The following is a 12,706-nucleotide window of genomic DNA, read 5'->3' as shown; positions in this document are numbered from 1 at the left end:
CCAAACCTGATATTGTATGGTACTATGATTCTATGATTTACATAATTCTATGATCAATGGCTGGATTTCTAGTTGGCAGCTGATATCAAGCAGAGTGCCCCAGGGATCAGTCCTGGGGCTGGTTTTGTTCAACATCTTCGTCAATGATCTGGATGATGGGATGAATTGCACTCTCAGTAAGTTCGCAGATGACACTAAACTGGGGGGAGAGGTAGATATGCTGAAGGGTAGGGATAGGGCCCAGGGTGACCTAGGCAAATGAAAGGATTGCGCCAAAGGAAACCTGATCAGGTTCAACAAGGGCAAGTGCAGAGTCCTCCATTTAAGATGGAAAAATCCCATGCACAGCTAGAGGCTGGGGACTGACTGGATAAGCAACAGTTCTGCAGAAAAGAATCTGGGGATTACAGTGGACAAAAAGCTGTTTATGAGTCAACAGTGTGCCCTTGTTGCCAAGTAGGCTAATGTCTGATTGGGGTGCATAGGTAGGAACACTGCCAACAGATCGAGGGAAGTTATTATTCCCCTATATTTGGTACCGGTGAGGCCACAGCTTTCGTATTGAATCCGGTTTTGCTTCCCACCCTGCGCAGAGAAAGGATTTAGAGAAATTGGAGAAAATCCAGCAGAGGGCAATGAAAATGATTAGGGAGTTTCAGCACGAGTTATGAGAAGAGGCTGAGGAAACGGGCCTTATTTAGCCTGCAGAAGAGAAGAGTGAGGGGGGATTTGATAGCAGCTGTCAACTACCTGAAAGGGGGTTCCAAAGAGGATGGAGCTCGGTTGTTTTCAGTGGTAGCAGATGACAGAAAGGAGCAATTGTCTCAAGTTTCAGTAGGGGAGGTCTAGGTTGAATATTAGGAAACGCTATTTCACTAGGAAGGTGGTGAAGTACTGGAATGTGTTCCCTAGGGAGGTGGTGGAATGTCCATCCTTAGAGGTTTTTAAAGTGAGGCTTGACAAAGCCCTGGCTGGGATGATTTAGTTGGGGATTGGTCCTGCTTTGAGCAGGGGGTTGGACTAGATACCTCCTGAGGTCTCTTCTGACCCTAATCTTCTATGATTCTCTGATTCTGGGTAGGTGGTGAAGCACTGGAATGGGTTGCATAGGAAAGGGAATCTCTGTACATTCAATATCATCAGGGACGCCGACATGAGGAGACAAATGGGGTAGCTGCCCTGGGGCCTGGTAATTTAGAAGGGCTTAGGTCTCCCAACCTTCACTACTGCGGCTTCAGCCAGAGCCCCAAGGCAGTGCGGGCTGGGCAGTGCTGAAGGACTGGATGAGGAAGTCTGGCCCCACAGCCCAGCCCTTTCTGATTGAGGCTCTGCCCTTTTCGGGGGCCCAGGGACCCACTTCCATACCAGTAAGATTTTTAATTTACTTTCATCTCTCTCGCCCAAAGCAACCCCAGTGACTGTGATGCATTGGCAAGTTTCTGAGTGGGAGACGATGAAGAGTCTTAGAGTTCACAGCTCACATGAGAGGGATCTCACAACCTCCAGCTAGTTCTGGAAACCTCACATTCACCTTGAGAAGATGGTGCAGGATCAGGCTTCCTCTTTGTGCCTTCCCTCTGCATTCCACTCAATGAACAGTCCCTGCCAGAGCTGGAGTCCATTTCCCTCTTGGGAGATTATGGAAGGGGAGTCTATATGGGCAGATTTTGGCAAATCAGCAAAGTGCCTGAAACCACTATGACTTATTGTTAAAAGCAGTCTAGTCAGCAGTCTCAACTTGACAAAGGCAGAAGGGGAGGGGGTTTTGGGTGCCACAGAAAAGGCAGCTTGACCCCACATCCTTCCTGATAAGAATTGTTTTTGAACTTGCTGACACATGCATTTTAGAAAAGCAGGTCGTGCCCCAGGAATGTCTACTGGGGACTCAAGGCTGAAAATTCTGGAAAAACCCACACCTGGTTAATCAATAATCAGAAGTTACCTCTTGCTTGACCATTGAAACTGCTCGCTTAACAAGTTATTTATAAATAAGAGGGAAATTTTGAGGTAGTTGGACTCTTATGAGACTTCTTTGGACTCTTCCTCTGGATACATTTTGCGGACTCCAGAGGCAGACAGAAAATTTGGCCACCAGAAGCCTGCTGCAGTGTCACTTGAGAGCCACAATCAGCTTTGGTAATTATCAAGGGTTGGGGATGTTTTACTAACCTGTTGCAGACGTGTGTAAGTGCTTGAGACTAAGTAAAGTTTAGCTTTAGGTGAAAGCACTCTTATGTCGTTCTGTTTGTGCAGCCATCGATCAGTCGGACAGCTGTGTCTCCCCTGATTTATTTCCTGACATCACCTCGCACAGAGTAAAAGTTACAAAGAGCTTTGGGCTGAAAGAACCCCGGGTAACAAGTCAGGACTCCTGGGTTCTGCCTGTCATCCTGCCACACAATTTCTGTGTGACCCTGGCCAATTTATGTCTAACTGTGCCTTACTTTACATATCTCAATAACAGGGTACATTCAGAGACTTTCCTTGTTAGATGTTCTGTTAACCCTTCAAAGGAAGGTGGTGCACCAGATGATGATAGTTATTGATAAGAATTACTGATCTCTGACTTTTAGCAACAGTCCTGTGTGTTAGCAAAAACTGTTTGTGTTTCTTCTCAGTCTTCTATCTCCAGAGCAGAAACTGTTTGTGTTTCCCCTCAGTCTTCTATCTCCAGCTCTGTTTGTCTACTATCTACCCATCCCTCCTGGCAATTTACAAGGTATCAGTCCCTATGGGGACATAAGTGTTATCCCTAATTTTCTTCCTAATCAATGATAGCTTTTAAATTTACACAAACACACTGAGCAACCAATTCCTCTGTGACTCAGCACAGAGTCCAAGAGACCTTATCTCCCTTAAGGAAGGTCTCTTAATTGCTGTTTACTCCAAAAGCTGGATAAATAACTCAGAAGCGCAGACCGACTTTTCTCCAGCCTGCTTACACTAAGGTGCCGCATCTCCGCTAGAGGCTGAATCAATCCCACTGGGATTGCACAGAGCTATATTATAAATGGTGCACACCCATGTGTCGGGTCTCAGCATGGGATGTTGCTAGAGATGCTGCGGTGAGAGAAGTGTGGGACACGGCTACCTGAGGGGGATTCCCAGGGAAGACATTTCTGTCTCACAATTCACAGGTACCATCTCTTCCTGAGGGACTCACTTGCTTTACAAACTCAGTGCAATGTAGGCGTCATAGGTTATAGTGTAAGTTTGTGGTTCATTCCGCTCTGCACAGCCATGAAATGTCCCAGGGCCCTTGCCACGGGGGATGAGTTTGCTCCAACAGCACTGACCAAAATGTCCTCCTTTGATTAGCATCCCTGCCTGTCCCGGCTGATGCCATTCAGGGTGGACGTGGATGTATTTCTGTGGCACAGGGCAGCATTCAGGATTAAAGGTGGTAGAAGTACAATACAAGACCAAATTCTGATGCCATGGCCCATAGTTCGCTCAGGTCTCACTATGGGAAAACTCCCCTGAATAAGAACTAAGTAAAGACCTGAGAAGACAGATGTGTGTTAATAGGCAGCGATTGTCACCTCCTTTTCTTGAATCTCAGGGCTCTGGCTGTTAACTGGGTGGGTGGGGGCTGTTACCTGACTTTTATTGCTAGGAACCATGGAGGTGAAAGGGCTCCTCACGGGAACAATGCCATCAAGACATAGGATCTCTTAGCTTCATTCGAGTAGTCAGATGAACGGTTATGCCTGAAAGTTTCAAAAAACAATTCAACTGTAAGCAGACATCTAGCACGGGAAATTTCACTCCCAATGCTTGAAGACTGGAAAACTTCAGCTGAACCTGAGGTCTTCTCATTAATTGAAACTTAATTAAAGGTTTTACCACCAAAGCCACCTCCAATTGCCAATCCATTTGTGAATCCCATTCAGCTTAGCTCTTCAGTCCATGTCTGTGGCAAGCAGTTCCACAGGCCAAATATGGATTATGTAATATGTCATATTATTAAATATGGATTGTGTCATATGTTCAGACAGTAAATGGAATTGAATGTTCTCTTGTTCGTGTGTTATGAGACACAGTAAATGTAAATAGATTCATAGATTCATAGACTTTAATGTCAGAAGGGACCATTATGATCATCTAGTTTGACGTCCTGCACAATGCAGGCCACACAATCTCACCCACTCACTTCTATAACAAACTCCTAACCTATGTCTGAGTTATTGAAATCCTCAAACCGTGGTTTGAAGACCTCAAGCCGCAGGAAATCCTCCAACAAGTGTCCCGTGCCATATGCTGCAGAGGAAGGCGAAAAACCTCCCGCGCCTCTGCCAATTTTCCTGGAGGAAAATTCCTTCCATACCCCAAATATGGTGATCAGTTATACTCTGAGCATGTGGGCAGACTCAACAGCCAGCACCCAGGAAAGATCTCGTAGTAAATATAATAATAAGAAAAAATAGATAAATATATAGATAACAAAATAGAAAATAAAAAATTGGAGTTAGCTAATCATACCATCCTCATTCATAAAATAAAATATGGACCCATATCCCTGAAGCTGTTCAGACTTCACTCTTAGGTTAGAAACAAATAAATAAATTCGCTAGAGTCAATTTTATTCTTTGTTCTTGTGTCACATTGGTACTATAAGCTTAAATAAATTTCATAAATCCTCTGAATACAATAAAAGAGCATAAACCAATTTTTCTTAGGCTAAACAGCCAAGCTCTTTGGGTCTACTAAAATAGAAAAATTTTCCATATCGATATCCTACTAGCAAGAAATAGATAAAATAATACCATCTTAAACATAGGAGACAGAATGCACAACAGTATTCCAGATGAGGTCTCACAGTGCTATATATACGTACTAACACGTCCTTAATCTTTGCTGGACACATACCTCGCTGATCTCACTACAACGCATAGCTTTTTTTGACGGCCTATACGTGGGTGGCCTCATAATCACCTTTTGATCCAACCAATACTCAAGATCTTCTCCTCCTACATGTTATCTTCAACTGATGTGTCCAATTATAAATGAAATTCTTGTTATTATCCAAGTGCATGATCTTGCCCTTTTTCACTATTAACTTTTCATCCTATTACTATCTATCCAGTTTACAAGGTCAGGCAGATCTTTCTGTGATATCCGGTCCTTCTCTGTGTTAGCAATACCGCCCAGATTTGGTGTATCGCACTCTTATTAGCAATTCCAATTTTATTGTGCAAGGTCAGTAATAAAAGGTTAGAATTTTACGATTGGCAAAACGATACCTGACGAACTCCACTAGTAAACCTCCTTTCAAGCCTGACAGTATCGAACACCTTCAATACAAACATGTAGTCTTATCTTTTAAACGAGTTCCTTATCCACCTTCGATTTTTATTTAAATATTAATTTCTCCATGGGAACTGTTCAATGCCTTACTGAAATGATGTAATTAGATCCAATGGAGTTCTTGTCTAAGAAATTGTAACCCTTTTCCAATAAGGAGATCAGGTGTTGGGGCAGCGATCTAACCTTTTGTAAACAATTTGTATTTGGCCCAGTTACATTGATCAATGTCTTAACCATTCCATTCAAATTTTTTTCCAAGCCTTACATACTACAGATGTCAATACTAACAGCCCATAGTTACTCAGGATGAACTTTTTTGCCTTTCTTAAAAATAAGGAATTAGTTTGCAATTCTCCATCTTACAGTAAACACCTGAGTTTGTACGGGTTCATTAAAAATGTTTTGCTAACTGGGGCTTCTGTGCGAATTCAGGACTTCTTTTAAGTATTCTGGAATTGGTAAGACTGTTTAATTTTCTGGGCGTCCTGGGATTTGGTTTGTCCCGATTAAACCGTGAGTTTGGCTCATCTATGTGGATGTAGTACATTGTATCTTTCATCTCGAATGATTTTGCTCCTTCTTTTGTCATCTACCACCAGTATCCTAATAACTCCTCAATAGTAAATGATTAAAGATGAAGGCAAATATTTGTTTAGTATTGGGCTCTTGTATAATAGATTTATCCTTAACCCACTCATCTCATCTCAGTGTTAATTACCGGTGTTCCATTCTCATTTTTCTAGAGTCTATATGTTTGTTATTTATTATGGCGTATAGAAACTTTTACTCTATTGTTTATTCTCTTTGCAAGGTCCAACTCTACATGGCTTTAAGCCTCTCTCACTTTATCCCTACATGTTCGACGCCACTAAGGTAGCTTTCTCTTGTATCACTCCATTACTATCCACTATTGTGAGGATTCTTGTTCCTGTTGTCTTAATCACTCTCTAGGATGCTTGCTATGTCAGTTTCGAGATATTAGTCTGTCGTTACACTCGCCGCCTGATTTTTTTCCCTTTCTGGTGGGATGCAATCTCTGTACAGTGTTCTGCAACTTTGACATTGAAATGTTTTTTTAGATCAATACTTTTTTATTGAAGATTATTGGGGTTGCTTAGAATGCATTAAATTTTGGGACTCAAGACGTCTAATCCGTATAAGGCGATATTGATTAGATCCAGTTATCCCGTCATTGAGCTTCCATACTTGTTAAGTGTGAACACAGGCCCATTCAACACCCAGTTACTCTATCTGAGCCCTATCACTTGTGAAGACTCACAGGAGTCATCGGATGGGATAATGCACACCAGGTATACCATTCCGTCAAGAGTGCACGGAGTCACAACGGCTCATAGAGGATAAGCTGTCTCCTACAATAAGTCCAGATGTTGACGTCTTTAACAGGAGTGTAGCCAACCACTGAGCAAGCTTCCCCTTAATCACTCCAGTGAAATCATAAAGCTATGATATCGTTCCATCTTTCATCCTGTTGTTTAAATTAGGAAAGTTTTCCTGAAATTAATCCTAAATTGACTCATGTGCTGTAGTTTAGAACCATGCCTCTGTCCGCTCCCTTCTGTGGCAGGAGAGGAAAACATTTTCTCCACCTTTTGTTAGGGCAGCCTTTCAGGTATGTGAAGACTTGCTGTCTGGTCCATCCAATCTTCCGTCTTTTCCAAAATCTAGTAACGCACTTGGGTTCTTTGCTTGGTATCTAAGCTGCATGCGATCCCTTGGAATATCTTTGGCGTTCCCTTGGTCCTTTCCATGGCCCTCCCCTTACTAACATCACGGGATCAAAAATTTGAACAACAGCTACTCAAGCTGAGTGATCATGTGTCGCATTCTTTTCCATTGAAGCTATGCTAACCACGCTCTCAGAAGGCTTGGATTAACTCATACTATACTGACAAGACAAACCCCTGGAGGTAGTGAGATGGGTATATAGTGAGTGTCACATGAAGCACTAAGAGAGAGCTTTTTGTATGATTTAAGCTGTACACAAGCCTCAAGCAGATCTTTTGGAGCATACACACGTGGTCTGCAGACATGCACAGCCGGAGAATCCCGTTTCTCTTTGCAGTGTTCTCCAGTGATTGTCTCCTCAATACTAAACCTTTGGCGCTATATCCAACATGGAATTGCCTGACTTAGTTTCCAGCCACCTGCGCTCGCTCTGCCTTTCTCTGCAAGATTTAAAGAGCCTGATATTCTATATCAGGTAAGAATAAATCAAGTTTTTAAGCATCTCTCTGTTAACCGCATTGTCACCCACACTCAAATTCATTTTTTGGGTCTTTTCTGCATCTCGTCTCAATTTTTCAACATCCTTTTGAAATGAGACCAAAAAACTGGGACATAAGTAGATTTACATCGTACATGGCGAGGGTATAAATCCTTCCTCCCGCGGTCAACCTCCCAGCTCTCCTCTTTATGCATAAAGGATTGCATTAGCCCTTTCAGCCACAGCATCCCACTGGGATCTCACAATGAGTTGGGTGTCCATAGTGACCCATAATACAGTGCCCTAGTCTGAGGATCAGGCCGGTATTCCCTGTTCCAAGATGATAACTCTGCATCTGAGTGTATCAAAACATTTTATTTTGCATAGGCCCAGCTCACCAAAAGCTCCAAATCAATCAGTGTGCCTGCCCCGGCCTCCTCATTTTAACCACTCTGCCAATGTTTGGGTTCTGCACAAATTTTATTTGCAGTGATTATCCATTTTCTTCCAAATCATGGGTGAAAATATTGAATAGCATCCAGCCTAGAACATTCCCTGGCAATGGTCAATTCACAACTGGTTTCTGAGATCTGTCAGTTAGCTAGTTTTTATTCCATTTTATGTGTTCTCTACTGATACTGTAGAGTGTTTTTTGTTTATCTGAATATTTTCCCCTACTAAATCTAATGACTCAGAGAAATTGAGGTTTAGTGCATCTGCACAGTTCCCTTCATCAACCAAACATGTACTCTTATAAAATGAAGAAATTGGGATTCTTTGATAAGACCAGTTTTCCTTAAACCATGTTGCTGACTGGCATTAATTATATTCCTAGACTCTTTTTTTTTTAAAATAATTCAATACCAGCTTTTCCATTGTTTTCAAGCTTGCCAATTTTTTTATTTTGATATGTCCCTTTATTTTTCAATAGTTCATGTTTAACAGAGACCTGCCCTGCATTTGCCTCCTTTCTGAGATAGGAGGAGGCTTTGCTTTTGCCTGTTGTGCATTGGTTCAAAATGAGATTTATGTTTTATCAGTCGCTCCTGAACTCTGGTGTTTGTAACTCTAAGATTCTACTGTAGATGCTGTTTCACACCCTCCTTGACTACTAATGGTCTGGAAAGTGATACTTCACCTGAGGTGATATGAGTACATCACAGTTCTTCTTTCCAAATGCAGAACAAAACTATTCCTTGAACACATCTGCCTTTTCTCAACATTAAAAGTTCTGTCCCCTTCTAGGAACTCACTAAAATATTTTCTAGGATTTCTTATTTTCTTAATATACTTTTAATAACCTCCTTTTTGTGATCCTTAACCCTGCCAAACATGAATTTTTCCTTGATATTTTAACATCCCTGATCAATTTTCAGAACTTCAAATTTGTATTTTTTGGTATTTATTTTGCTTTTCTGCCATGTGTTAGGGGGGATATCATAGAGGTATTTAAAATCATGAGTGGTGTGGAGAAAGTGAATAAGGAAAAGTTATTTACTTCTTCCCATAATACAAAAACTCAGGGCCAAAAATGAAATGAATGGGCAGCAGGTTTAAAATAAATAAAAGGAAGTTCTTCTTCACGCAGCGCACAGTCAACCTGTGGAACTCCTTACCCGAGGAGATTATGAAGGCTGGGACTATAACAGGATATATAAGAGTACTGGCTAAATTCATGGAGGTTAAGTCCTTTAATAGTTATTAGCCAGGATGGTTAAGGAATGGTCTCCCTAGCCTTTGTTTGTCAGAAGGTGGTGATGGACGGTAGGAGAGAGATCACTTGATCAATACCTGTTAGGTTCACTCCCTCTGGGGCACTTTGCATTGGCCACCGATGGCAGACAGGATATTGGGCTAAATGCACCTTTGGGTCTGACCCAGTACTGCCATTCTTATGTTCTTCTATGCTGCTTTCCCATGACTAATTGCTGCCTTCACTTTGCCAGTAAAGTGGGTTTTTAGCCAAAGTTGTCCACTTTCTTAACTGCACAATCATGACTTTTTAGGGTATCCAAAACTCTTGTTCTAGAACTTCCAATTTTCAGTCCCATTTTTCTGTCCAACTTTTCCTCCCAATCATTTTTTTTTTCTGATAATTTGCCTCAGTTTGGGGGAATTAGCACTTTTGAAGCACTAAATGTCTTTAGATATTACTGGTTGAGAACTCTTCTCTGTTTCTCAATTTGAATGTAATGTAGTCAGCTCCATTCTTTCTTTTCCTTTCCTCAATCATATGCCCCCTTGTTTGTCTCTTCTCTAAACAGTCCCAGACTTTTCAGTCACTCTGCATATGGCAGCCTCCCATATTCTCAAAGCCTGTCTCAGAATTCCCCTTTTTATCTGATATATCCTTTACAGAAACTAGGTGACCAAAACTGAGTATTTGTCCACAGCAGGTTATTCTCCAACACTTTCCTTATGCATCCCAACATTGTCTTTGTTTTGGCCACTGCTGCGAATGAGCTGGTGTTTCCATAGAGTTGCTATCAGTGATGACAAGGTTTTTTTCCCTGAAGTGTATTTCCTGCTAATGCCTATTAATGTTTCCCACTCCATGATGAATGCAAATTATGCAGGGAGTCCCACTGGCATTAGTAGGGTCAGTTGTTTATAATTAATTTCTCTGAATAATGAAAATGTCATTTTTCAATGTGTGAAGAGCAACCAATCTGCTTCACCCAAGAAAACAGCCTCCAGTACTTCATGAAATGTCTGATATTCAAATTGTCTCTCCATCCAGGCAGTTGCACTGCGACCATCACCCTAGACCCTGAGCCTATACAGAAAGTCAGGGGAACATACGGTACAGGTAGGAGACACCGTTCTGCCTTGGACTTGGACAACTTCTCCCTTGATCCATGTCAGATTCCAACAGAACAGAATTCACCAACCCCTCCACCTTCATACTTCTGGGCATTCCTGGCCTTGAAGTGGCCTCTGTCTGGATCTCCATTCCCTTCTGCGCCATGTACGTCATAGTCATCTTGGGGAACTTTACTATCCTTTTCATTGTGAAGAGGGAGCTGAGCCTCCATGAGCCCATGTACTATTTTCTCTGCATGCTGGCCATCACTGACCTGGTGCTGTCCACATCCACCCTGCCCAAAATTCTGGCAATCTTCTGGTTCAATTCCAGGGAGATCAGATTCAGTGCCTGCCTCACCCAGCTGTACTTCACTCACTGCTTCTCAGTGATCGAGTCTGGAATCTTCGTGGCCATGGCTGTGGATCGGTACGTAGCCATCTGCCATCCCCTGAGACAGTCTACCATCCTGACAAATCGCATGGTGATCACGATTGGCCTGGCTGTGGTTCTGCGAGGCAGCATGCTCGCACTACCCTATCGCTTCCTGGTGAGACAGAGGCCATATTGCAGAACCAACATCATTCCCCATACACACTGTGAGCACATGTATGTGGTGAAGCTGGCGTGTGCCGACATCCATGTCAGTAGTTACTATGGCCTATTTGTGTTATTCTGTGAGATTGGACTGGATGTGTTTTTTATTGTTGTGTCCTATACTCAAATCCTCAGGGCCATCTTCAGCCTCTCCACAAAGGACGCCCGGCTCAAGACTTTTGGGACTTGCAGCTCCCACCTCTGTGTCATCTTAGCCTTTTATATCCCAACTCTCTTTTCTTCCCTCACATCTCGATTTGGGTACAATTTGCCCCTTCATTTTCATATTTTTATTGGCAACGTGTACCTCATTGTGCCCCCCATGCTAAACCCCATCATCTACGGGATGAGGACCAAACAGATTCGGGACAGGCTGCTCCAGTTCTTTACTCATAAGGGGACTAAAGTTTTCTCCTGCTGCTCTAGGTCTGAAACCTGGGTCCATGCAGACGTGACTGATGACATGGTGCTTGGCCGATTTCCCTGAATCACTGACTGAGCAGTGAAAGAGACATTAAACCCTTTCCTGGCCTTACTGTGCTTTCTCAGCATGACATACTACGGAATTGGTGTATGTACAAGTCGTTAACACATAGAGTTGCCACCTTTCTAATTATAATTCTTATTGTAACTGGACACCTGGCCCTTGTCCCACCTTTTCCCCCAAAGTCCCCACTGCTGCTCCACATCTTCTGTCATATCTACACCCACTTCTGGGGCTTTCTCCCCTGTTCCTCACTCCTCTCCACTCCCCTGTCACTCTCTGGATCATCTGTGTGATGGGTCCCCCCTGGGTAGCCACCTGGAACTGAAGTAGAGCTGACCCATCTGTCTCCCCTTTTGCATTGTAATATTGTGACAAGCTGAAACCCTCCCAGCTTGCCTCACATCAACAACTATGGACAGGGACTGACCACCCCCAGAACTGGTCACAACTGCCCTGGCCAGCCATTCATGAAACTGCAGTAGAGAAAGTATGACCTCAATACTCCCAAATCCCCAGGCTAATCATAGAAAATTAGGGTTGAAAGGCACCTCAGAAAGTCATCTAGTCCAATCCCCTTTTCAAAACAGGGCCCATCCCTAGACAGATTTTTACCCCAGTTCCCTAACTGGCCCCCACAAGGATTGAACTCACAACCTTGGGTTTAGCAGGCCAATGCTGAAACCACTGAGCTATTCCTCCCCACACTGGATTCCTGACCTCTACTATTCTGCCCTGGTCAAAACCCGACCAGCATGAATTTATTACACAGTCCACCATTTCTACAAAGGAAAGTATGCTGACTGTCATAGGATCTCGTCCCATTCTTCTTCATGAAGGTGATCGTTGTAGCCTGCAACAACATCGATGCTGTTCGATGGCAGCCCGTCAACATCGTTCACGATCCTGATGAGCAGAGGACTGTTCAGCGACGTTCATCGAAGAAGAGTCTTAAAGGTGTTTGCGCATAATGGCACATAGTTTTGCCCTCATTCACGCTTGCGGCATGCAGGTCACATATGAATGGAAAACCGTATGGGGGGGACGGGGGGAAAATGAAAATCAACTTTAGGGTTCATATAGTTTATTGTCTACCTTCAAATATTCAGTTGCATGTTCTTCTTGTCGTGCGATTTGCAAGGGTTGTTGCTCTCTTGCTTGGTCTGCTAAGACTGGATACACAAATACTGCTGTATTTCTCTGCGAATGGTGTTAGTACGTGCACGGATTCCACTACATCTGAAGAAACAGATTGGACCATCGCGCAGTCATTGAGCCTGAGGCAAGAGTG

At 43.0% G+C, this 12,706-nt stretch overlaps 1 protein-coding gene across 1 annotated transcript; it reads left to right on the top strand.

The window, feature by feature from the left end:
- The first annotated feature begins 10,374 nt into the window (after window positions 1-10,374).
- Window positions 10,375-11,418, top strand: LOC116831970 (olfactory receptor 52R1-like). The gene has a single exon (XM_032792347.2). The coding sequence runs from the start codon at window positions 10,390-10,392 to the stop codon at window positions 11,416-11,418; it is 1,029 nt and encodes a 342-aa protein (XP_032648238.1). The 5' UTR covers window positions 10,375-10,389.
- Window positions 11,419-12,706: the final 1,288 nt, after the last annotated feature.

Source organism: Chelonoidis abingdonii, chromosome 1 (assembly GCF_003597395.2).
Source record: "Chelonoidis abingdonii isolate Lonesome George chromosome 1, CheloAbing_2.0, whole genome shotgun sequence".
NCBI classification, from domain to species: domain Eukaryota; kingdom Metazoa; phylum Chordata; order Testudines; family Testudinidae; genus Chelonoidis; species Chelonoidis abingdonii.
Note: the sequence above shows the minus strand (reverse complement) of the source record. Positions and strands in the feature narration are given on the sequence as shown.